This window comes from Cebidichthys violaceus, unplaced genomic scaffold, assembly GCF_023349555.1.
Source record: "Cebidichthys violaceus isolate CVI_PGR_0920_01 unplaced genomic scaffold, fCebVio1.0.p SCAF_15, whole genome shotgun sequence".
Lineage (NCBI taxonomy): Eukaryota > Metazoa > Chordata > Actinopteri > Perciformes > Stichaeidae > Cebidichthys > Cebidichthys violaceus.
In genome coordinates, this window is record NW_027176318.1 from 7,548,635 (window position 1) to 7,576,623 (window position 27,989).

Here is a 27,989-nt window from a genome sequence, read left to right on the forward strand (position 1 = left end):
TATTTATAATATCACGGTTTTATTCACTGTTGCATCATATTGACATACAAGGCCAGTAACGAAACTTGAAAGGGCAGATGTTTTTTCAGCACCCCTCTCAAATGAAGCAACATTCAGAACAAGTTACTAAAGTGTACATCTGCCTCAGAGAATTGAGACACTTGAGGGATTTTTCTCTTGTGTTTGTGTTCAGTGTTTTTTGATCAAGTTATTTCGGATCATGTTATTTAGGATGAAGTTTGAATTGTGGTCTATGTGTTGAAATAGTAACTGTAAGAAGAACAAGACATCTTCTACAGTAGCAACAGACAAGCACGAATGCGCAGTAGCTGTGACCATGTACTTGTATGCATCCACACACACACACACACACACACACACAGATGCACAGATACACATACAACCTCACAAACACTTGATTCCATGGCAAAATAATTTTAAAAAACCACAACTTTCATCTTGGAGACTGTTGTTCGTGTCTCGTGCAATACTAAAAATAAAGTTGCCATTTTGTAGCTTTTCATTGTGACTAATGTGAGTTGCAAATCATGTCAGTAGTTAGTCATTCATTAGTCAGTGAAGTTAACGTCAACCAAGCTTTTTTATTAATCCGTACTAAGTTGTTTTGTTGCTTCCTACTTGTGAAGAAAGTTACGTTGATTTACGAATTGGTGTGAGAATGAATTGGCTATAGAGCTGCTGTTCAGAGCTAAAAAGTAGTTTGGCACAAAGAAGAAAAACATCACGTAAAAAAATTAATAAAAAAATAATGCATGAGAATAAATAGCAACAAGATAAAGCAGAAGATAGAGCAGAAAGCTTTCCCACTAAGATGTGATGTGTTAACTGGTCTGTACTGTACTGTAATAGTAATAACAATGAAAATAGAGGGAGCTGCCAGGCACTAATAAATGCATATACTGCAGTCAACACAGCCTTCACTATGTCTAACTTCTAGGAAGGATCATAAACTGACAGATTTTTGACATGTTTTTTTCTCAGAATAGGGGTTTTATTTTATTTATCAAGGCTTATTTATGTAGGTACCCGTACCCGTTCGTACACACCTCTACTTCTATGTAGGTCCTTGCCAATACGTCTTTGCTCAACATGTTATTCATGTAAATATAGCCCAGTAACTAAGTGAGATGTACGTTTGCTCTGTCAGTCATAACGGTGTTTGACAGACAGCTGTTGAGTCGTGACTCTGCGCCATGGAGTTGATATGTGTGACCCTGGGAAGAGACAATTCCCCTCCAGCTGTAAACTAAACACACAGGAATAGATGATGCCTTGAAACTGTCTCCGAACTAAGTTTTTGTGAGGTGTGGGCAAGTCATTCATCTGTCCTTTTATCCATCCCTACATAAAAAAAAAATCAATTTAGTGCGGAGATAATAGTGAAGGTTTGAAGAAGAAGAATTATCTTATCTTTATGTTAACATTAATCACCTTATTTGTATGGTCATGCCGACTGCATCTGATGTATATGTGTGTTAGAACATGCATGTGTAAGTGCGAGGTTGCATGTGTGCACATGTCATCCCCTCGGGAAGGTCAGGGACATTAGTAAGATCAGTAAAGCAGTCTTGTTCATTTTATTAACTGTCTTGCTGATTACATCTTGCCCTGGGGTATGCTGCCTCCATTAGCCAGGTCAAAGCATGATTACACCAGAACAGATTAGCGTTCTATTTTCCTCACTTAGAAACCACTGCGGAGGAGTTAGACCTTGGATGTAGATGGTCTAAAGTGAAGGCATAGTAGAGAGTAGCTTCACTGTGGACTTTGAAAAAAGAAACACACATGAAAGTCAAAGGATTAGCACTGACCTAGTCACATTCATATTTTATTTCCTGTTTTTGTTTTTGATAAAACTCAATCTGTGTCTGTGAAATTGGCAGCCTTGTCCTGCGGCAAAGAGTATAAAGGTTACTCGGCTGGTGATTTAAAGGTTAAAGCATCTGTTTTTGTTTTTCAAAAGTAGTTATCAAAGAATAATTGCAGGGCCTCAAAGATGGTCTAGCAGCTTTAAACAAAACACAAATGGGAGCATCTCCAGGTGATACCAGCCACCTGTCTGCAAATTGTTGAATCTATTACACAGCACGTAAAGGCAGAGAATCAGGAACGTTTCTTCCGAAGAATGATTTATTAATAAAGTACTGAGGACTGCCTGCAACATATTCTCATAGAAGCTGCCCAACATGACCCTTGTTAAAATTGAACAATTCTGCCACTGGCGATTGTCTCTATTGACTAAAATGTTGAAGTTTAGATTAATAGGTACTGTCAGGTCTCTCCATGCTGTGTGCCATTGGGGATTTCCCAGCTTGAAATTTAGATGGACAGATACATGTGACATTTCCAAACTCAATTTTCAATTATGGACGAGGCCTCCTCTCCAGCTGCCCACAGTGAGCCCTGATAACTGCCTGACAGCTCCAACAAATGATGAAGGCCTGTCCTGAAATGATTGAAGTGCATTCATAATTTGCGCTTTTCTACAGCGAGACAGGACCTACACACTTTGACTCGATAATTCAGGCCCTCATTGAATCGCACCACACACGCACTTAGCCTACATTCAAAGCTCTTAATGCATAACATATCTGCTACAGCACTTTCTGGTTATTTTAAAATGAAGATAACCCAATAATAGGGAGTAACGCACTTGTATACACTAATGGGATTTAAATCTACAGACAAATAGACTCTATTCATACTTAGACTATCCATCACCATGCATAACAAAATACTGTGCATTATTGTTGTCACTTACATACAAAAATTATAGTTGGTAATGGTTGGGTGTTTCAGAACTCCCCAGACTTTATGCAGTGGTATCTTCATCTCAAATAAAGTTTCAAAAACTGGTCTGTGGACTGAATTAATTAAAAAGCAAACCTGGAACAATCTCCTGAATAAACAAATCCCAATACTTCTGGCACTCATTGACTCATACGTAAAGAGCGCATATGCAAAGGTGTATAGTCTTTGAAACGCAAATGCACAAACTAGAAAAAGTTTATCACCCAGCTTGAAAAGTTTCAAGCCCCTAATTAGAGGTCTGGATTGTGAATCACAAACTTCTGGCTCTCGTTAAGAAGTACAAACATGTATTACTTTGGCTGACGCAGGTCTGCACACACAAACACAGTCGCACGTCCACACTTACATCATCCATGGAAGTTGGTCCCAGGCTAGCATAAATATAATACAAACTATTGCAAAAAACTGTAAAATGCACATGCTCATTACAGTCAGATGCAACTAAGTTTTCCAACTTTCCAATCCCAGCCCCTAACTCACTCTTTCTCATATGCCTTTGTCATTCCGTTCATGTCCTCACGTAAACTCCTTCAGAACCTTCCACCGGCACCAATGAGCGCTCCACAGATCTCTCAGACACTGTGTGCATTCGGGCTGTCAAACCAAACCAAAGCACTTGCGCTGCCCCCAGCCAACACACCAGCCAAACGGGGAGATTGGACAGAGAGCTGAAAAGTTTCCTAATTATTGAACACAACACGTCATTAAGAGTCTGTAATGAGCCTCCAGAAGCCAAGTGCAGCCTCACCTGTCAGCCACGTCCTCATTACTAATATGGTCATCATGTTCCCCAGGACATAATGTGTCCACTAAGTGTTGCTCACCTGCCCATCATTCTCTAATAATGGACAGGTGAGCAACACTTAATATACTGTTAAAGTAAAATCCTGCACTTCTACAAATAAATTGCCAATTTGTTGCTAAAGGTTTCAGGTCTTTGCCTATAATTCAACATGACTTATTAAACAATAGTTACACAAAGCACAGATACGATGTATTATTTATATTGCATATTTGATTTATCTAACTGCCTTAATGATTTGTGTGAAGCATTTTGAAGGGCGAATAATGTTTATTTCAAGGTAAGTTTGCAATTTAATATCCCTTTATTGTCAGACTATAATTGTCTTAAAAAATTCAACACTCCTCTCGATTATGATGAAATGTAGCACTCGAGTCGCTCTTCTAAGTGTGAGGGAAACAGTGCGGCTGTTGGGTGATGCGAAGTTTCTCACTAAATGTGTGATTAACTTTCTCAGTGTTCATTAGTGGTGATTAGTGGTGATGACACCTACTAATGCGAGCGGCAACTGTAGCTTTACACGATCAATCTGGTGTCATTCTTTGACTGGTTTGAGTTACAGTGGGTGTTATAGTGAAATAATCTAAAGTTTGAAAGCTGACAGGTAGTTTACTCATCTGAAGTGTTTGTAAGGGTTATATGTGGCATACGAATATCAAGGCACGGAATACCTTTAAAGCAAGATGCATTTCTGTTGCCTAATGTCCCACCTATCCCCATGATGTATTAAATATAATCCTATTAACCTACTACTCATTCCATTCACTATGCCCACTAATGCACTAATAAATATTTATGTGCAACTTGTCTGCACATAATGCACGGGTGGCATTAATATGAACTCTGTATCTTTAGGCATTAACTGTTACAGCAGTTTCAGCAGTATCAGTTGTTCCCCATTAATATACAGATTTATTCATCAATGTCTTCCAAAGTCTGTAGGGAAACCTCTGAAGTAAGTCTGTGAATGTTCATTCTGTAGGACTTCATGCTCGCAGAGACATAAAATGTCAAAGGTAAATGCATATGACGTCACACATGTGAGACGTGGATGACTATCACATTCACCGTCATAATAAATAAGGCTGAGTGCCTTCACATGAGGACACAGAGTAGTCTAGATATGAAATATGACCAGAACCTGGATAGAGTCTCCCATAGACAGAAGTTTAATAAGTTGTTTATTTCCATTATCATGTTCCAGTCGCATCTGTTTTCTTTCACACGCATTCTTTAGAAAATATATTGTGGTGAATTGTTGAAAGATTTTGCATGTCATAAAAACAAAAGTAATCACTGAGAGGACTTTGTTCACCATACCTGTAATAAATCAGCTGGTTGATTCTTATCCGGTACAGTCTCCTCCCTTTGGAAAACTTTGATGCATCAAAACACATTTGTATGTCATCTAAAAACCTGCCTCAAGGCACCAAACCTTTTTTTTATACAAGTTGTTGCTCATTTACCAGATGCTTACATGCACACATTACTAGTTTTGTTTGTTTTGAGCATTGCTTTTTATTCATCTATTTATGTTAAATTTATTTTCTGCTTTGGCTAACATTTAAAAAGTATTTCACATGATGTTGGAGGATCTTGGAAGGAATGCACTGTTTTCTTTTAGACACATGCTCTCTGTAATGTGGTTGTTCTTTGGTTTTGACAGACATTTCTGAGTAAATTTGGACTCAAGGGCTATAGGATATTTCAGAAAGACGAACCACGTGTTCTGTTCAGTGTTACAAACTGACACAAGAACACTCTGTCCAAGCCTGATCAAGGTGGAGTAGTAATGGGAGGATGAAGGAACATGTAGATGGATGGATGGATGAAGTCTCAAAGTTTTAACCCAAAGATGGAAAAAGACACAGAGATGGGTGGAAAGAGCAAGAGAGTAATAGAGCGACTGAATGTGAAGTTCAATAAAAAAAAGAAATGGTGGACTCAGTGAAGGAGATGAGGGGGAAAGATAGAATAGCAGAAGAGGAAAGAAGAGGGAGTGAGAGAAAAGAAAAAGGGAGGCGGCAGCCGCAGTCAACCTTTACAGAAATCAATAACTCAAGCTAAGATGGAGACAGCAGAGCAGTGAGGGGAAAGGAGAGAGGGAACGGAGAGACAGGAATACCAAAGGGGGGGAAAGAAAGCAGCCGAGAGAGCAGACAAAGCTGAGAAGAAACTGAGTGTGTAAGAGAGGTAGAATAAGATAGGGAAGGTTTGCCGGTCTTTGTGTGCTCAGGAAGAAGCCCAGCGGGTTAGTGCCTGGCCCAGTGAGGTCAACTTCTTCACCTGCAGATCAACTGCAAACAAAGAGCACGGTAGGAATAAAGCAGAGGAACATAATGTAGCAGGCTGGATGAGAGAAGAGTGTCAGGGGTTATCCTTTGTTCTCCTTTGACAGGCGTTGTGTATACTTTTGAAATGTCTGCGCTGTTAAAGACTAATACAACTTTTCTTTTTTTTCTCCCCAAAGCTGTGGCTCTCTGTGTCTTAGACGGCAATAAAGGCTTGCAAAAATATCCTCCAGTCTAATACAATGATGAAGTCCTCCAAACATAATATGCTTCGCAAGCAACCAGCAAGACTATGCTGTATACTGGAGGCTTTCAAGGCCAGAACATGTAAAGAGTCTCATTCAGGCATATAAAAATATATCACCAAGGTTGAGTCACAAGTAACTGCCAAGTGTTTAAATCAGTACTGACAGGAATGAAGCAAAACAGAGAGTGACACAAGTAAAGCCCTCTTTGATGATTGTTGACAACGTGTCTTTCTCCATCTTTCTTTCCCAATCTTCTGTCTTCACTTAAATACATTTTAACCGGGATGTGACTTGATGGGCGTATTGTTTGATCACGCAGCAGTTGTTTGAGTAGCAGCACAGCTGGACCATGAAAGGCAAAAAAAGAAGTCAGAATATACGGGGGGAAAAAAAATGTCTTTAAGGATAAACATCTGAAATCCATCATGATTCTGACAACAAAATGTTGCAATGACGAACATATCACAGAGTTGTCAGCAGGATGCACATCCCTTTCATGAGTAATACAAAGCCAAAATGCAGCAAGAACTTCTTTGATAATTGATAGACACCAGAGAGACTTGTTTCTGTTGCTATATGTCACAGCAACATGAAAGAAATTTAGACTTGTGTGTGTGTGTGTGCGTGCGTGGGTGAATACACACAAGAGCAGTCAGTTTATAACTTAGGCACCTCAGTGCTAAACGGAGAAACTGTGATGTGTGAGGTGCTTGTTATTGGGGCTGTCATGTAATATGAATATGAAAGGTAAATGAGAGAGACTGGACAGGCTAGCGGCCATTCCACAGTATTTACACTAAATGCAAACTCTTTAACAATGTATCTGCAAACAACAATATGGCTCCAGCTACTCATAGAGTACCAGGTTTGTGTGCTGCTGACAGTGTTTCAAAATGCCATTTCATCGCTGTGCTTTACATAATCCTAATCCTCTTGAGTTTGTGTTTACTAAGCAGCAAACACCACAGCTGAATGTTAAACATCTTGTTGTGTCCTTGATGAATATTTTCAAAAATGATTATTCCTCGAGGAAAATATTGATAGTCGAAGAGGGGATGTTTATGGCTGGGTCTGCTTGATGTAATGCTAGCTTTGGCAGCTTGTGATGAAACAAAAACTGAGCTGAAACTACAGTCTGTATGTTCTCAGCGTATAGATGGAATAAAAGCTTGATGAAGTTGAGTTATTCTGGGATCCACACGTATATGCTCTAGTGACATGACAGCTTGCACTATTGTGGTCCTATTTGCTTTCCTATCTTCAGTTAGGCAGTATCTAATTAATAGATTGACTGTTACAATTTACCTTCAACTATAGCATGAATCTTTACACCTGTGAATTTTCTCGCAACTTCCACATTTCTCTTGTCACTGAGGAACTGTAAAGAAGCTGCACTTGTGTTCTCTCTCACACCTATAATCCTACACAACATTCCTGCCACGACCGCTCCTTTGCCTCTGCCTTCTCGCTTGTCATGTCCTCGTCTTGTGAGTCCTTCCTTTCTTTTTTGTCTTCTTTGTTTCTGACTGCTCTGTCTGTTTTCTCTTTTCCAGCTGCTTGTTTTCTGAACTCTGTTTTTCCCTCCACTAGCCTCTCTCTCTCTCTCTCTGATTTCCCCTTCTTCTCTCTCTCTCTCCTTTCCTCTTTGCTATCGCCTCTGTGGAGTTGTTTATGCTCTGTTCATCCTCCTCTGTAATTATGAGTGTTGTTCACTGTATCCCCATCCATATGACGAGCCTGACAGATATGCAGGGAGATGGATGGTGTGAGTAAAAAAGCATAGTGAAAAACGATTGTGTCTTGGCAGAAGCCATTTTTGTCATGACACATCTGTCCATTGGCCTTGACCTGAGGGGACACGGCACTAAATCTGACTTATAGTCATAAACACACAGGCTCACACGACCGAGATTACTCTACGGTAATGATGATTATAGTTGTTTATGGTCTTCAGCCTACACTTTTGTCAGTTACAACGGCTGCCTGAGATGTGTGTGCACATATTCTCGTATGCTCTAGTGCATACTTTAGAGTGTGTGTGTGTGTGTGTGGGGGGGGGGGGGGGGGGGGGATTGCAGCAGTGTCAGGTTATTGTGTCCTTCATCAAGCAGACAAGCCAATTAGGGACACAACCATTGATATTAATTTTCCTTCCCTCCCTCCCTCTCTCCCCTTTCCGAGGTGTTTTTCATTTAATAGCCGAATACTCTCCGTGATGACCCGTGAAGAGTTGTAGATGGGTGCAGATGTATGCAAAGTGAATTTACTAGAGCATAACGTTGTGCTGAACAGCGGGCAGGGGAAAGACGCTCGGCCTCAGAACTGTAAGGGAGGTGGATCGCGTTATGGGTGCTCTCAGGTAGAAATTGTTGAAATAACTCATTACCCTTCCCCGGCCTGTGTGCTGTGTGTTCTGATGTAGACAACAGAGATGTCTTACCTGACATTGCATGCACTGCAGGCAGCAGTGAACTCATTTCTACACTGTTCCTCTTTAACCTCCTCCCTCCGCCACCTAAAAGAAGGCTAATTGCTTCATTTGATTATTTATAGGATGCTTGATTTTAACAACACAAAATACCAACAAACATACAGTATTATGATTATATGACATACTTATGGTGCTCTGTACAGGGTTTTTTTTGGAAACATACAAAGTTATCATAGCCTTCAGTGTTTCTCAATAAATCACATTGTGTATGTCCTTGGTGGCTAACAAACGTGCTGAACGTACCTTCCTTGTTTTGGAGAGAAGATGTTTGGAATAATAAAAAATGTACATTGTTTACATCAACGTATACTCATACAACAGTTTGTTTAATATCATACAAAAGTCCAGCAATGCGTTTCAATATCTGCTCGTTGCATACGTACAGTCTTTTCTAAATACATTTCCATCTTCACAGGAAACAACCTAGTCAAGACAAAACTTCTTTTCACACGGTGCAACAGCGGCCACCTATAGGTGGCAAACAGGACCCATCCTCCTCCACTCCCGCTTGCCTGTGTAGGTTTTTGAGGTTTTTCTACCTCCTGGTTCATGATTAGGTGTATTACGTACAAATTGATTTTGTGAGGTACTGTATCTACATTGATTTTTTTGAAGGTATAGCTGAAACGCTGTATGAGAACAGCCTGTTTACATCCATGTTGGCGTGCTGGCAGTTTTCTCCTTCTTTGCCATTGTTAGCAAGATACTAACAAAACAGGGACCCATGGTCAAAGACTCCACAGGATACATATGAGTTACCATAGAATATTCATTTCACCCAAATTTACTCAACCAAGAGTAAAGGATTACAAGCAAAGACAAAGGCGTTTGATAATGTGGTATGCATTGTAGATTTTTGCACACCAAAACCACAAGGATAGACAGGCAGGACGGGATGTGTTTCAAATACAACATCAGATCAGGATCAGAGCAAGGGGAGCTTGCAATTAGCATGGATTAAAGGACAGATTATAGCGGGACTAATGAGAACATGAAGAGACTAGACGTCGGGATAGATTCATAGAGACATGGGATGGACAGATATGGAGCATGGAGACAGAAAGCGAAAGAGAGACCATTGAGACCAACCGATATGAAAATGTAAGAAAAGGTGTGCAAGGCAGATATGAGGGAGGGAGGGAGCGGGAAAAAGAAACCTGGTAGAGCAAGAGATCCAGCTGAGCAAAGAGAAGGTAGAAAGACATAATGGGAAGAGAGATAAAAAAGAAAGAGGCCTCTGAGACCAAGAGATATGAGAGAGAAAGGAAAAGGTGAGGAGCGTGAAGTAGAGAGAAGCCTAAATATGTGGGAGCCGTAGCGACGGAGTAAATGGTGGTGGCACCGGGAGGTACAGTGGGAGGGGCTCTTGAAGTAAATTGATGGATAGGTGGTCCGGGAGAGGACAACGATTGAGACAATAGAGAGAGACAGGGGAGCGAGGCAAAGACTCAGAGACAGATTAAAATGAGCAGAGAGGAGAATACACAGACACACATGCTCGCATATACTGTAGATAAACAAAAGGACGGAGACAAAGAAAGACACACTCAAATCTTTCTCTTTTTCTCATATATACACACACACTGTATTATCCGTAGCTCTGTGGTGAGACCCTGGGGCATAGCTAATATGCCTCCCCACAGTCTCCCTCCAGAAACAAAGATGTTAAAAGGATAGGAGCCTAACAAAGACCAGCGGGTGCAGAGCGGAGACACCAGGCTCTCTGCACAACAAACAGAAATGCAAACCAATGATGACAACAAAGAACAGAGACCATCGGAGCTTTGACAAAGACAAATTGATCCGCGACTGCGTGCAAAAACTCTCTCAAGATGGGGGAGCGTACTCTTGTCTTTGTCCAGAGCCATTCAGAGGGAATGGGCATGCACGTTTTTGTAGCGTCTCCTGATGGGGTCGGCAGAGTGCATAAGACGTATTTTTGCCCTTTCTTATTTTTTCTAAATTAAACAGTAGCTGCTCTTGTTAGAGTATTGATCCACTTTCACACTCCTTAGAGATCAGTGCAGAGAAAAGAAGAAATGTTTATATTTGCTTCTGCGCATGCAGGTTTCCGCTTACTGTACAGATATACCTGTCACTCAGCGGGGCCAGACAGGAAATTCATTGTAAGTGGAATGCAATCATAATGACTCTTTTAGGTGTAATGACTCTGGTAAAGGTGCAAACTAAAGGTGATGTCTGAGGTTTATGAGAAAGCCAAATTTAAGGATTATGAATGCCATTCTGGCATTTCACTTCCAGCTGACCACCTTTCTTAAAAGCCATCATTTCCCAGACGGGATATGAGCGACTGAGCATGTCGAGTGCCATTTTGGACCCACTGACCTTTCAGTTTGCCTTTTGACTGGCAGGGGTGTGATCCCTTGATATGAACTAAGTGTGGCCCATGCGCTCGGGTATTTGTAACGGATAATAGGAGTTTCATGGACACCTGTGTGCTGCGGACCAATCTGTGATAAGCTTGAAGCAGCCGACCGACCTTACCTCCCCTCTCCTGAGGCTGCTTCCAATTGTACCACATGTCACTGAAATGTCAAGCTGAACTCGGAGCACACCCAACAGCTCATAAAGGTTTTTGACCCAAAGCCAAAGACCGTATTTTGAAAAAGTGGAATAAAGATGTGGTCTAATCTAAGAGCTGCAACCAGGAAATAATTGCGTAATAGTTGAAAACTAACTCACCCCTTTGCTTTGATATAAGGAGCACAATAACAAAAAGATAACTCAGAGGTTCACCAAATCTTCATCAACTGGCTACATTTTCAAAGAACAGAATGTGAAGAACCTGATGAAGTGGTGACTATCAAAAGTTTTCTATAACATACTTTAGTCTCCGTATTTTCCAATACCCAACTTTTGAAACAATCACAAAATACAAAATACTTTTTTCTAGTATTAAGGCGTGGCCTACAGAGACCTACACTCCACTCAGCTCAGTCAGGCCTAATATAAGCATACAATAAGAATAACATTTTGTTCAGTAGCCCTCCTGAAGAGTGAAAGTATTCTGGGTGCCATTTTGATCTTATTTGCATGGCTAAAGCATAAATGGTTCTGAAGGAAGGATGAGACAAGGTCTCTTATCACCATATGAAGACAGCGATCATGCTCTTTCTATCTTTTTTTTAATTTTTTTATTGCCGTCTTGCTTTTTTCCTTGTCATTCTTATTATCCCACACAGCCTTGTAATCTCTCTTGCACTCTCTCTTGTCTTTCCCTCTACAGCTCTATCTGGCTTTGCTTTGGGGACCGTGAGTCTCTGTTCAAAATGCAGCAGACATGATGAAGATGTAGATATTAACCTCTCTGGATAAGCGGAGAGATAAATAGAGAGGGGTGTCTGTAGTTGTGATGTTGAAATATCGGATAGATAAAACCATCACAATAAGTAGTGTTGTGTGGCTGTCCCTGAGGACAGAAGAGGAACACAACACCGGGCCTTATCAATCCATCATGTCTGTTTTCTCCTCCCCTGTGAACATTTAACATGTTTGTTGGGGGATTTGGCTGTGCGAGAGCAAGGAAGGGATGAGGACGGATGTTAAGGGTAAAATTATAAAGATGGTAAAGACAAATCTGAGCCTGGACTGTTTGATCTATTCATCCTTTGGAGTTTCGTGGACTTACTATTGTTTCTTTGATTGATAGTAAAAAAAAATTGAAAGTAATGGCTGAGACCTGGAGATGGAAATAACGTAACATTGCTGCAACCACGCCCAACAGGGCAAGAAACACGAGGGAGTAGACGAGCAGAAGATTAGCCAGATTAACTAAACCACAGTAAGTCTGGAAAGTCTGAAGGATTTTTACAGCAGACGATTTGCACAATAATTTCACCTTTCACCTTTCCAAATAGTATTGGCTGTTTTAAGATCCGTATGCTCATATTGTGTTTCTTGCCCATTCGGACTTCTTGTCAGCGATGTCTCTGTGTTCACAGATCTCAGCAAGTAACTTGGTGAGTTACACGGTATTACTCATAGCAATGATGGTCAAAAGTGCGTGAATGGGGCCGAACCTGTAAGAAACAGAAATAATCCTTTATTGTGGTTAACGGTGCAACAGAGCAGTGCTGCAATTCCCAAGACAAGGCATACAGTACATATGTCTCTCTCACTGCGTTCACTTGACAACATTTGTCTGTTTGATTCCAGTTAGTCCCTTGCTCTTTAACATGTTTTTATTATTTTGCTCCACCAAGACTCCTCCAGTATTTTTTCATATTCAAAGCAGAAATGCTACTTCTGTATATTTTTCTGTCTCATGTAATGTAGCATTGAAAAACACATAAACAGCTACCACTCTTAAAACTAATCTTACTCTAGTGGGACTGATAATTACCCAGGATTTAAGTACACACACACACACACACACACACACACACACTCACACTCACACTCTGTCCTTCTCAAACATGCACTCACACTCACAAACATGCTGTTGAGCCCCATCTTGGCAGGGCCCGCTCTCTGCGGCTCTCCATATGAACTCTCTGCCAGTATGATTCCGTCTCTCCTCCCTCATATCTCCATCCATCCATGCTGTCGTTCTCTCATCTCCCCTCGACCCTCTTCCTCACTCCCCACTCTTCAGTTGTTTGTTTTGGCAGAGCTTGAACTGAATCACACAGGAGACGTAAACTGGCACAACGCAAAGCTCCCATTCCACCTGATGCCCTGCTGTTACTCCTACACGACTTCTCCTCTCCTCTCCTCTGTCTTCTTCTATTACTCATTCTGAAAAAATAGGTTATGAAAAGGATCAAGTTGCAATGTTTATATGGAAACAATCTTATTCTACCTGTCTAAAAAGCTTAGAAGATTGAAGACTTGAAAGAGTTGTGTTATGACATGGCAGGGTTGGTGAGAGGTCAAGCAGAAAGTGAGTGAATAAGACTTCTGGGGCGCTCGCTCACTGTTGCACACTTTACTGTTGACACACAAGACTGAGCAACTGTTTTCTTGTGATCGGATGCAACACATCACAAGTGTGACCACACTGATGTACCCACATTTAAAAACTTGATTCTTAGTGCAAGAAAGTCTGTTTTTACTTTTTATTTGTATGTATTTATGCAGTTTAGTGCGTATGGAGTTTGTGCCAGCAGGAGTCGCACACAGGGGCTTTAAGTTGAATCTTTTGATGCTCGATGCTTTTTTCACTGATCATAGGGTATTGCTTTGCTCTTATAAAAATTGCTTCATCCTAATGACTTGATTTACTCCCCGTTTCCGAGATAGTGTTACAAGACCTAGAGGCAACGTTACTGCACCAACTTGCCATTTACTTTGAAAAGTAGACTCGGATCAGCTTCAAGGACGATGACATGACACTCACTAATTGGGTTGGGGGGCAAGATGCATGGCGTTTCGGATGGCTGGGGCTTAGCTTAGTTGGCTGTGGTTGGGGACCTTGCTGACCTATCTGTGAAGGTCTTAGTTTCTAACTTGGTTCTCACTCGTATAGAAGTGCACACATACGTGTCCACACAAAGGGAGATGATTGTGAAGTCTCTTGAGCAGGCAGTGTTAATCCTATTGACAATGGCTTGTCGGAACAGTGGCCTGAAGAGAGATGAAGCTAATTCTTTTTATGAGGACAATAAACCCACAGGTCACCAAGGCCAACACACACACACACACACACACACACACACACATAGAATATATAAACACACACATAGACACATCCGTAGCTTCCTCCGGGAGTTTAGCCCCAGTTCAGAAAATAAAAGTGTGCAATAATACAGCACAGTATATCACATATCTCAATGCAATTGTGCTGCATCAAAAGTCAGCTTCAATCCCCTCCTATAAAAAATATGGCTCAGGAGATTTCATTGTCTCTGAAAGCGTTTGACAAAGCGATATTGACAATGCAGCTTATTTTCCTGGAATAAAGAGGGAAATGTAATATTGTTTCACTCTCTCTTGCACATATTGTAATGTACTATTTCCAGGCACCGAAATATTGACACCTATCTCTCTGCCTGGTTACTGTCCCATCCCAGAATACGTTATCCAAGGCGAAGAAAACAATATTACATTTCTTATTGAAAAGCGGCGATCCTTCACCTTTTATCCACTAATTAAAACATGCACGCTCACAGGCACACATGCACACAAAGATGTTTGTTTGTCAACAGTTGTGTTTAGAAGTGCCTACGTTCTCACAGGCGTCTATATAAGCTCAGATTCACACGTGATAATGCAAAAGATAAATGTAAATAATGCTCTCAGTCTGTGCTTTAGTACATCTCTGAAATCACAGGTGTGATCTATGACTAAGTGGGTCTGCCTGTCTCAAAGGCATTTACCATCCAGCTGTGTAAAACATGTTGAGCAAATGAATTACATTCACCATGCAGCTGCTTGCTGTCAATATAAATCACATTAATGCGACAAAAGCGTCAAACAGTGAATGATTTAACAATTAATCACTTGCAATGGGAAGGAGTTTGGACAGTTGGTAGCACAACTTAATTGCCTTCACAAAAGTTTGTGTGTTGCTCTTTTCTGCGAGGGACACGGTGAACATTGTAGTATTCAGCCAGAAACCAGTAGGGACATGACTTACACCTTGTTTTTTTGTGTCTGTGTTTGTTCCGCAGATGGGACCCCCTACACGTGGTGGGTGGGTCGGGGCAGCGAGAAGCACTTCTACTGGGGGGGCTCAGGCCCTGGCATCCAGAAGTGTGCCTGTGGCATCGACAGGAACTGCACTGACCCCAAGTATGACTGCAACTGCGACGCCGACCACAAACAATGGTAAGTCAGACTGTGGCATTAAAGTTCAGCGGGAGCACAAACAATTCATATTGTATTGATTCATTTCCCCAGTTTCAGTTTTGCATTGACTTTAATTAAAGTCTGCAGAAACAGCTGCCAGTGAAAAGTCTTCGGTCACACTCAGTCCACCCACTGCAGTGGATAGCGGGTCATACTGGAACATTCGCACAGCTGAGTCAGCACATCTGTTATTTACATCATTCTGCTGTGCATTCTGCTTCAATAGTAACTGCACACTTAAAACAGGTTTCTTTTAAACTAAGTGAAATGACTGTACTGTGATGAAACACATCAATGCTGTACTCATCCTACTTCAGTTGCCATGTCTCTAAAGCTACAGTACACCTGGGTAATCAGAAGATCTATGGCACATGTACTCTTGAAAAGTCTTCATCCTAAAAGCCTGTACAGATGCAACACATTATTTGAAAAAGTTCATCTTAGCTTTTTTTTCTATAGTAGATAATGTTATGTTAGAGTGGATTTCTGTGACATCGATCATTAACTGGTGGGAAAGCAAACTTTTTGCCGGGGAAATCTTGCATCAGCCTTGTTAGTTAGTGAACGATCAATTTACAGTCAGTAAGGGATGCAGAGGTTATGAATCCCTGCATAACCCCTAGACTACAGTTATATAGCGACTCTGATTATATTGCTACATCAACTGAACTTGAAAAGTGAAACTTGCCGTACCCATGGAAAGGGACAATTTCACCGTGCTGAAGTTTCAAATTGTCACTACTGTTAATGCTAATGTTGCATTAATCTGTCAGCTGGACAGTCTGATGAGGTGTCTAACTTCAAACTGACTGAATGATGAATGCATCAGTGATGCATTTATTCAAGAGGGATGTTTGCCTCCAGAACAAACAGTTTGTGTTTCAAAGCTCCTTTAGCCAGCTGATGGATATTCTCATTAAACCAATTGCATTGCTTTCTGCGGGTGTGTGCATCTGTGTACCTGCTGTATGTTTGTCTGTGAGTAATTGAGTGTTAGCAAGAAGAAGAGATTTAATTTACTTTCATGTCTCCCTCCTCATCTCTAAAACTGATGAGATTACAAATGAATCTTACTCTGTCTGGTTCTCTCCATTAATAATGTATGCATTAATATCTTATTGTTTGGCTGAGTGAGTTTATGAAATATTACACATATAACTCTATTTCCACTCGTTACCCAAATTTTAGCAGCACATAGAAAAACACACACACATGTGTGTGTGTGTGTGTGTGTGTGTGCACACACACCGACACACGTGCACATACAGACACACACATGCATACACAAAGCCATAAATGAGATGTTACTGTTTTATTTCCAAACAACAATGAATAGGAAACAGTTAAAGTAATGTGTGACGAATTTAGAACATTTGAAACTCATTCCATCTGTGATTTCAATATTGTGTGTATGTTTGTAGTATTGTTGTTGTATTATCCGTAGACTAATGATAGCAAGAGAAAGTACAAATTCCTTTAATTTTATCAATTGATTTCATTATATTCACTCTCATCCATATTGCTGTAAATATCACTTCATCTATCCACCCATCTATCAATGTATCGACTGCAACATTTTCACGTATGTGTCATTATTGTTATTGATTATGTCGTCCATCATTTTGTTATGTTAAATTCATGCAGCATGCGTATTGACTTTTACTGACTGTTATACACAATGCCTCTGCTGGAAAAATTATACGTGTGCTTTCAGTTCCATACAAACAATGCAAATTCTGCCATACAAATACATACGTGTATATTAGGTTGTATGAACAATTACGCTGCTTTATTTGAAATAATTCCATAAATATAGCTATCATCTGCGATACCTTCTTCAGTATCGGAACACTATTTCTCTGCTTCCCATGTAAGGTTATATTTTTCATCTGCAACATTAGCCTTCCCTTGGAATAGGTATAAATAGTGTAGTCATACGATCATAAATGGGCAAAATACAAGAAGGTTTCTAAACAGAAAAAATTAGAAAATTGAAAAAAGAGACTAAACAATGTTTAACCTGTTTCTTCTTTGTCCCGCTGTCTGCATGTTTCTTTCTACTCATCTGACAGGAGAGACGATTCCGGCCTCTTGATATACAAAGAACACCTGCCAGTCAGCCAGGTTGCCGTGGGTGACACCAACAGACCAGGCTCTGAAGCCAAGCTGACTGTCGGACCACTCCGTTGCCAAGGAGATCGTAAGTGTTTTCATCACGGACACATACTGTATGCATTGTGGAGTTGTAGTTGATGATGCAACATTCGGCAGCAATCTTTAGCATTTTGACTGATGGGCAGCTTTGCAGATATGTAACAGTTTTAGAATCCAGAAAGATGATTGATTTGGACCAACAAGCTTAATTCAATCAGGAGAGACAAGTCAGATGAAGAAAAGATAATTGTTTATTATTAACAGATGATTTGTGATGATAAAGTCTTGAGAGTCTTTGGCGCTTGGACTCTACAGGGAGATTTGTAATCTAGGGGCATCTGCCCGGTGCAGCAGCAAGATAAATCCCCTCGTGGAGTCCAGACACTAGTGGTGGCTGATGAGGCTGACAGAATGACGAGTTGATGAAGCTGATTGCGAAGATTGGGCGGAGATGGGGAGGTGGAGGGGTGTGGAACAGCAGCATGAACACATTAAAGGTAAAGAGACAATCATATTTAAAAAGACATAGCAGCAAGCTGATAGAATAATGATAACATTGTCTCCATGTGCTAGTGGATAGAGGACACCAGCTGATTAAACACCTGATATCATGATTGACAGCCCTGAACAATGACAGCAAGGAAATAATGAGTGAACATGGCGTGAGGAGTGAATGACAGATGTATGAGAAATAAACTACAAGCCTAAGCATACAAGAGTATAGTCTTCCTTACTGAACTTACGCTAGAGCGTCATTTGTGAAAATTAATTTTGAGATGAAAGAACAGGAACCTGTGAGCTACAATGTGCTGTAAATGTTAATGAATGATTGACTCGGGGACCTACAAAACCAGACGCACATGAGGCCGGAGGGTGCCACGGTGTGCTCTGATTCAAAGACTGAAAAGGCAAGTAATGAAGCCAGGAGCTAAATCACACTGTGCTGTAGAATTATCAGTAAGATTTTAAAGATAACTTCAAACCTTTCAGGGCGCCTGCACAGATAAAATGGAGACTTGTGTGAATATTCTGGACTAGCTGCAGGTGTAAAAGGGAGCTTTTAATAAGGCAGGAGAGCTGCAGCTGCAATGGCCTATTTGTGAGGAAATATGTGCCTTGATGACAGCTGCTGAGAGGATTGGTTTCAGTTTCAAAATAATTCTCAGCAGGTTTGTAGTCTAGGGGCATGACTGCATCACCTTTGTGAACGGCTCTCACCTCCAGTCTCTTCACTACAGCTTGTATTAAAATCCCCCTGTTGGCATATGTGTTTAGCGTTTGAGCAGTCAGGGGGGAGCACATGGCCTTTATTTCATTTGTAGAAAATTCCTGGACAAACAGGTAATTTTACTTGAGCAGACTTTTTAAATTGTTGGGGTTATAACGTGATAATTTTACTCCGTGGAAGAATTTATATAGAAAATGAGACGGTGCTTACAACAAAGGTCACTGGGCTGTACAGTAATGTAGAGGATAAAGGTTATCTTACCTATTAAGATACGGATGGCTCTATGATGTCAGTTGAACCATATTAGTGTTGCATCTGAAATGCCAACACATTGCTAAAGCAGATCAAGCAGTACCGCATGGACAATGGAACATAAAGACCTAAAAAAAATAAGATCATATTCTCCTACAGTATATCTTTTGTCCAAAGAAGGTCATTTGTGATCCGCAGGAGAACTGTCTCGTAAGCAGGGAAGCAGCCTGAAACCAGACTGGTGGTAAACAGTTCAATAATTCTGATCCTTCAACAGAGAAGACTGATTGTCTGAGTGAAGTTTTAAAATATACAGTTAGTATTTGTGAGGCCCGTTGGTTGACTCTACTGCGGTGTTAGTGTTTTGTTAAAAAAAAAAAAAAAAATGAATTAAGCAGGGCTTAACATGAGCATAGCTCATGAAGCTTTGAATTATTATTTCATGTTTATGTACATTGTTTGTTTACGTGAATGTTTGGTTAGTTTAAGATACTTTATGGTTTAGCTCCCCACCCCTTTTCTAACAGCTCATGGTGAAATAAGACATCAACGAGGGGAGACAGTAAATATAAGACAACGCTCGAAAACATGTGCTCAAATTGCTTTTTTAAATCAGTACCAGTAGCAGTAAAGTTGTCACTGTTCTGGCGATAGTAATCTTTTCCACAGTGTGACAAGTGTGTGTGGAGGAAGAATTAAGTTGTTAAATTTTACTCATTTACCCTGGCTCTCTGCGCTCCGTAATGTTATAACTCCACAGCTTGTTTTAGTCGTTACTTCAAAACCTCACCTCAGTGATTCCACGACTTGCCATAAATCAGTTTAGTTTATACGGATGTTAGAACACTACAACGGTCACAATGGCAGCGGTACACATTAAAATGGGTGCCTCTCTGATAATCCTGTCACATTGATTTGAATGTGAATGTCCGTTCTACTCCTATTCTATTTCTGTGAGCCTAAATCTGTGGCAGAGGTATTCCTTTCATTTGTGAAGACGTTTTTATCGTACTATGAGCTCACGTTACACTAGTTTCTGGTCTCCCGAGTACTCCGGGAAAGCTGGAGGAGGTTGCCATGACACTAAATCCTCTTCACCACTTGTTATATTAGTGCATCATAATGACTACCAAACACGAATCAACCAAGGGACCCCGATCTTCATTCTTCACAACACACACTCTTCCTCTCTTTCCCCTCTCAGAATCACAACTGTTTATCGCCAAGTACATTACATACAAGGAATTGCTCAACACTACTCCACTCCACACACACTGCAGCCAGGCCACAACATCTACATGCAGGTGCAGTACAATATAATCCGAACACAGCATGGTATTTTAGCTGACTTGATGGCTTTGCTCAGCTCGTACCTGCTTCCGTGTAGCGGTCCTTATCCCCTGCTTGAAAAACAGTGGCCCTTTCTTTCAATCTCTAATCCTAGGTTTCTGGTTCGGATAGGATGTGCATGGTATGGGTGGGAATATAAGCGTCCACACAGAATTTAACAGTCCCAATGCCTGAAAACCAACCAGTCTGTTAATTCAAAACAACTCGTTTTCCACAAATCAGCACTGTGCTGTCCTCAGGTAGGTTTCTCGCTCTCAACTGTCTGCTTGGTCCGACTTCCCAATGATATGCACAAAGTGATAAATGATGGCTGTACAGTTTACTGGGAGGAGCTTCTGACTGCAGTCATGGGTGCCTGGACTATTGTGCTACCTGCACATTTGAACAATGTGTCAGTCATGGACCTCCAGTTGTTGTCTCGTCGTTCAGCTTACACACATTTAGACAGTGAGGTGATGGCAATAGTTCAAATTACTGAGGATTTAATTACCAAAAAGCCAACAAAAAAAGTGTCACTGTGGTGTAGTCATGCTAAATAGGCTATTTTATTTCACCATAACGAATGAAGAAAGTGGTAATTTAAAGAATTCCAAGAAGGGAGAGAGATTTTGGTCTTAATTATCTTCTCTCGCATGTCGAAAAATATTTTGCCTCTTTTTTTTTTAATCACAATCCCAGTGGAAATGAAACATTGTTTGTAAGTCTTGTCTGAACAATACATTCCGACATTGTTAGCCAAACTTTTGGAAAGTAACAACCCTGTTTTGATGATTAGAATTTGCTTCTGATGGTTTGAACAGGGTTTTAATTAAAATCCATCGTGAGAGAGAAAAAGAGACAACACATGCATAGCGGAGTACAATTGGGCACATTGTTATTCTAGGGTTGCACTTGAGTGTGAAAATAACACATTGCTCTTACTCACATTGTGCTGATCATTCAGAAAATCAGTTGCTTTATTTTGACATGTCTTTCTGCTGTGAAAAATGCACGTGGGGTTTTGTGCACTTGTGCATGCGCGTGTTTTCGTGTTTGTAGTCATGCATTTGTGTTTATGTATGTGTGTGTGGCCAGATAAACATATCTGAACTCTTTCCAGAGACTTCCCATCTAAACACCTCTTTTATCCTTTCATTCTCTTTTTATCTAGTAGTTGTAGTTTTGGTTGTTTCTCAGGTAAACAGTCAGATATCAGGTCCTGCAGAAACACACACACACACGAACACCCTACGACAAGGTTTAATCCTTGCTGTTTCGCTTCCTGTTTATTCCTCTAATCAGTGTTGGCACACTGCTCACTGTGGGACTTTGGGTCAACTGGAAGACTCACACAGATTGTGCCGCTCTATCATATTGACCACCTCTCTGCCCTCCTAACGCATGAGCCTGTGCTGTTTCACTTTGTTCTGACCTGCGGTATATCAGTCCCGCAGTGTGTACTATGTTTCTATCAGGTCGGCATGAATTAAGTGCATCACATTCTGATGCATCTGTTATACTTGGCTAAATGAAACATTTCTCATTTTAAATCTGAGTGGGCTTTTCAAACAAACTCATCAAAAGTCAAATGGATAATGAAAAACGTATCCTAATGATGTAAAGCCACACAACTATAAGCCATAGCTCCCATTACAAGGGGATATTCAGTAGCTGCAGGGCTGGAACAATCACATACCAGTGTGTGATGCACACCAAAACAACCGCAACCATTGTTTTCTATGTGCAAGCCAACTCGAAGATGATGCGGGCTGATGCAGCAATTTAATTAATGCGCATCAAATGACGCAATGCTTCACGGCCAGCACGTGTTGCACTTAAGCCTTTTTGCGGCCCCAAGTACAATCTGTTCTTTGGAGGTTTGTTATGCATCAAGCGTCTTCAGGAGTCTTTTCTCTCATCCCTACTGATTGTGACCTGAACACAAAATAGACTAAAACTACGGTAAAAGGAAATGTATCATATTTTTCTTCAGTCTGGAACAAGTGAACCAAACTACAGCTGTGAAAGCAGCATCAAAAACATATTGTCCACCCAGAGGATTCAGGATGGAGTTGTATGAATTCTTCAATCAAGTAGTTTTGTCTTTTGAGATTGCGTCTGCCTCCCTCATCCGCTGTCTTTATTTTATTTATCTCCTAAGACGAAATAGATTAAAACAGCATAGAGACGAAGTTATGTCGGTATCTGCTGTGTGATGTAACAAAGTACCAGGGAGGTTTTGCGGGAAGTAATATCCTGTGGAGAGGAAAAAGCAAACATGGATTTAATCTTTAGCGCCTGGCAGCATGATCATTACGATAATAATGCTTCATATATTATCTATTGACTGCTCGTTTTTCTTACTAAAAGGAATAATAGAGTGGGGCTATGCAATCCCAGCGGAGTGTGAGGGCAGATAAGTGCATTCTGCGTGTTTTACAGTCAGACGGCGCTGAATTCAAAACAAGGTTAAAAAGGGACATGTATAAGAATACCATAGTTCTAACTCACACAGGCTCCGCCCTCTATTTGACTCTATAGGTAAAGCTTAGTTTATACTTGCCGTAGTGAAGCCGGCCTGAGGTATGCGCCAGAAAATAACGTCCTCACCCCCTGCGTGTCTAAGTGCGCGAAGGGTCCGCAAGTGGTCGCGGCGCTTGGTCGCGCACCTCTGAATCACGTAACGCAATCACGTGACTCTCACCAGTATCTTACTGATGAAAACACTATTTACATGTCTAGGGATTATACAAAGAAGGTCAATTCTATTTAGATGCTTTAGTAAAAGGAGGTCTTAAAAAAAATGATATTCAGTATATACTGTATTTCGCCAGACAAATCAAAGAGTTTACAGGGTATTTAACCTTTCTTTATAATGCATGTAATACCTGGCTTCTTTCTTTACTGGGCTTGTACAAAGGCAATAAAGTAGCCCATGAATATGAGATCTGAGTTTATAAATAATTACAATCCCTCCTCGATATTGTGGAGCTTGTATTATGGCTTTTTGCCGGTTACACTCGTTGTCTTTTTCATTCTTCACAGTACATTTTGTTTGTACGCCCTCTGGCGTTTCGGAGAATAACGCAACGAACAGCCCATTGATCATAAGCGCCTCTGTGCATGCTCCAAGCTCGTTCACCATATGCTGAGGCTCTCACTACAGTGCCAAGCGAGAGTATGAACAAAGATAAATACTATGCTCCAATGCGTTCACCCACTGAAAATGTGCACAAGCGTAAACCGCCAATCAGAATGTGCCTACCTGAATACATGCAGACCCCACTGTGGCTATAAGGCTGTCTCATGACACTATTGAAGTGTATGCAGCAGCCATGTCTTCCTGCCGCAAGGGTTTTCGCAACGTGAAGTGGTTCTTGCGGGGGGTCAGGAGTCAACGCCCTGTGATGCGTGCCTCCTCTCCGCAGTGTGAACTGCCATTGGTGCTCAAGGCCTTGGTGAAGGGTCCTTTTGAGCCTTTAAGGCGTGCCTCTCTAAAGTCTAAAGCTTTGCTGCTTGCCCTGACCTCAGCTAAGAGAGTGTGTGAACTAACCGCCCTGTCGGTGCACCCCAGTTGCTTGCTTGCTGCTTCGTGGTGACCATAGCTGGGCTACCCGATGACCACATCCATCCTTTCTTCCCAAGAACTTCAGGAGTTCATTCAGGTCGAGGCTTTTACAGCTGGATGCTTTTTGTCTTCCACCCCGAGCGGGGAACAGCTGTTCATGTGCTTCAGAGATGGTAATAGAACTAGGGTTACAATAGCATCACTTTTGTTGTGGTTTACTCTAATGCACAGATTGTTTCGCTCTCTCAGTCTGTCCAATCCTCAGGGAGACAGGAAGTGGCCTGTCGAGGTTGCAGAACATGACAGAACACCTCCCCTCACTCCTAACCGGGGTCACACTCATCATGGCCCCTTCATCAACAATGTGGGGCCACTCTCACTAATGTCCCTTCAGCAGAGAGCTGCCAACACAAAAACAAACCATGATGTAATGACCCATGACATCACATCTGTTTGTGTGTGTGGGTCTATCATGTAGCAGTATGGCAGACACAATTACCAAAGATACGTCCTTCTGTCACTTGGAAGGAGCCATATTCTCTTTGTTTTGCTCTTCCACTGTGTGAGTGCGAGTGCGTGAGCGTTGTGGGTTAAGACCAGAGGATGATGAATATTGAAACGTCTTCAAGGAACTGTTTGCATGAACTCGAGGGCACTGATGGTGCTGAGTGACAAACCTTTAAGTTACAACCTGAGGTCTGAATAAACTCGTAGAGGAGAACCAACAGGACTGAATACCCGTTCTGACCACATAAGGCAGTTTAATCGAATCCTGACTCTTTTACGGGTTAAGGCACCTGACAACATGGTTTTCTTCAAAAGACTTAAAGAAGACACTGGAGACCAACCAATGAGACACATTGAACTTATGAGAACAGAACCAAATTGATTTTGCCATTCAATTGTACATTAATTAACATGCTATCTTTAACTAACCATCTAATATGTTCTCAAGTCATGCTTTACATGTTCAAACTAACAAGCAGAAGCTGAGGGAATAATAAGCTACAGACTCGAGATATATGACCCCGTCCACTTTGAGTACGACCCCACATGTGGTTCTTAAAATCACGCACAAACACCCACACACAGAGACACAACCAACTATGAATAAAAGATGAAAGGAAACATAACATGCACTTTAATTGAAATATTATGCTGAGCTAAGATGTGTGTAGTAATGAAAAGTTTGCCTTGACGTGTTGGTTTTGGAATTAGTTTGAGGAGGGAGGATTGTCTTCTCTTTCCTATAGCCTACATTCCCCTAAAAAGCTTCTTTTTTGACTTTCCAGCCGTAGCCCGTATGTATGTGGCTCATTCTAATCTAATGACAAGATGATTTATATTTGTGTGATTATAGAGTAAAGATACATACTTTAATCTAACTATTATATTCCATTTCTGCCAAAGGAGCCCCCATTATCATCATTATTCATTTATTCATTCCTTATTCTCTGATTTATCCTTCATTCGTTTTAGTCGTCATTTATTAATTTATTTGTCTGCTTAGTAGTTTAGTTTTGTAGTTAGTAGTTCCATAAATAATATATCAATAAAGAACTTGGTCATTTGATTTGTGTGTGTATGAAATGAGTGTACAACATGCCCAAGAACTTAGCAGCAACCCTGATATTATGAGACTGAGTTTATTATTTTTTTAATTGTCTCTGTTTTCCCAAAATTGGGTGGCATCTTAAAGTGAATCTAATGTTAATTTATGTTATTTAAACTAATTGTGTCTGATAGCTGAAGCTGACAGGCATCACTCTCCTTCACTTTTTACACCAATTCATTGGTTTATGATCATTTTTAGTTATGAATAATCGTTCTATAGTTTGACATTAATTCATCAATAGTTATGCTAAATGCTACACACAATAACGCTACATTAGTGACAAAGAGAGAGTTATCCTCTTTTATATTGAGTGACCAAATGAACAAACTAACTTTAAAATGAAGATGACTTTGAGGTATGTTTGCAATAGTGCTGGTTTAGACACCGAAACATAGAGCATACATTATATATTGGCCCATTAAGGCATATTAAACATATATTAAAAATTTCACACGTGAATTGGTACTCCGTGATGATTGATGCTTCTCCTACTGAGCATGGAGCTCTGTCTCACTAAGAGCAATGGTGATTGGCTGCCATATAATGGGTTTTCATAGGTAAATGACTAATGTCTCGGGCAGTCAGGGAAAGTTTTAGCAAGGAGGTACTGTGTGTATGTAGCGTGTATGCACACTGTGTGCGTTTCTGTCTGTCTTTCTGCGGTGGACACAAGAGCAAGTAAGAGTGTAACTTTGTGTGTGTGTGTGTTTTATACGTGCTCAGGCATTAATGAAGCCCATTTCCATGGCTAGTTTAATGGAAACCTATACAGGCAGACAGAGAGGAATTAGTCTCATTTATTGATGTTAAAAGGGTTTGGACATTTTAATAGATGGGAATAAAAATAAATGACTGCAAATGACGCAAAGCAGCATGTGTTCTATTATTTTAATATAATGCACCTGCTGTGAGACATGCTTGGCCTCATGACTGACCACAAATGAAGGCTTACAAGGGTCACCTATGATAGTTCAAACTAATTAATTGGTCTCTATCTATTTGTCACTGTTCATATGCCCACATAAAATGTCTTTGTAATGTATGTCATTCTAGCATGCTTTTAATGACATTGAGGTATCTGGTGTGCAGACCCTTAAAGTGTGGGCTCTTTATTTTTGTTTTTAAATAAAGTCTGAATGAATGTGTTCAGTGTGATTTTTAGGCTTAAACAGTTATAAATGGTAAAAATACCATTAGTAACACAAGTACTTTGTAGTTTAATTCTTTCTTACGGGTTTTTTTCTTGTACTAAATTAAGTGGATCCAATGCATAAGATAAGATAAAATAAGATAATCCTTTATTAGTCCTGCAGTGGGGAAATTTACAGGATTACAGCAGCATAGTGGATAGTGCAAACAAGAGACATAGTAAAAAAAACAATGTATCAAAACAAGTATTAAAAATCTGGGCAACTTAACACATTATTATCGCGTTAACACATTAATTAATTAACTCCAACAATTATTTTATCGCGCATTAACGCAATTTAAAAAAAAATGCAATACACACCCCTGATGCCAGCAAATCACCCAAACAAACGGTGGAGGGAGGCTTCGGCAGACTACGTTGGATGCAGCGTGTGGGAGAAGTATAAATAAAAGCAAGACAAGCTAACAAATGCCACAGAGAAGTGGATAGATACAAACTGCAGGCGATTAGTATTGTGGAAGATGTCGGTATGAGGAACGTTCTCAAGGTGCGTACGCGTTTGGTGTGAACGCACCTTTAGGATCGCAATGAATGACGGCACGTATGAGCCTCCCTCAAACGCACCATCACAAGAAGAATACACGAGTTGTATGAGAAGAGAGGACTACAAAAGTGACGGTGTTACAACATGCACCAACTGTTGCTCTCACTGGAGACTACTGGACATCGCTGGGTAACCATAATCACCTCGGAGTTACAGTGCATTATTGTGATGAACAGTGGGAGCTACATTCACATGCTCTGACTGTAATGAAAACAGAAGACAGACATTTTTCTGAAACGTGCGCGGAACATTTTATTCATGCTGCACAGTAGTGGACGTCAAATAAAGTCAGCACACTTAGCACAGAAATATAACTGCTACTGTGTAAAGGGAATACTGCTGTTAAAAAGCACCCCTGCAATTTGTTTAACCTGTTTGCTAACCAAATGTTATTGCACTTTTGTTCATATAGCAGGACTTTTAAAATAAAAGTGCCATACACTACTTTTTACTTGTTACAATTAATTGTTGAACTTTGCGCATTAAACAATGAAAATCAGAAAATCATGCGTTGCCCAGCACTATAAATAAGTGATAAACAGTAAAGAATATTAACAATGTAAAAGAAAGTTAAAATCCACAATAACTAAAATATAACTAAAAACTAAAAATATT

The 27,989-nt window shown here is 40.5% G+C and overlaps 1 protein-coding gene across 1 annotated transcript in view; it reads left to right on the forward strand.

The window, feature by feature from the left end:
- The window catches only part of cntnap2a (contactin associated protein 2a), a 303,910-nt gene that overhangs the window by 230,542 nt on the left and 45,379 nt on the right, over positions 1-27,989 (forward strand). Inside the window, exons 16-17 of the mRNA XM_068709763.1 lie at positions 15,297-15,453; positions 17,547-17,674. Coding sequence (XP_068565864.1) covers positions 15,297-15,453; positions 17,547-17,674 — 285 coding nt within the window. The remainder of the gene's footprint in view (positions 1-15,296; positions 15,454-17,546; positions 17,675-27,989) is intronic.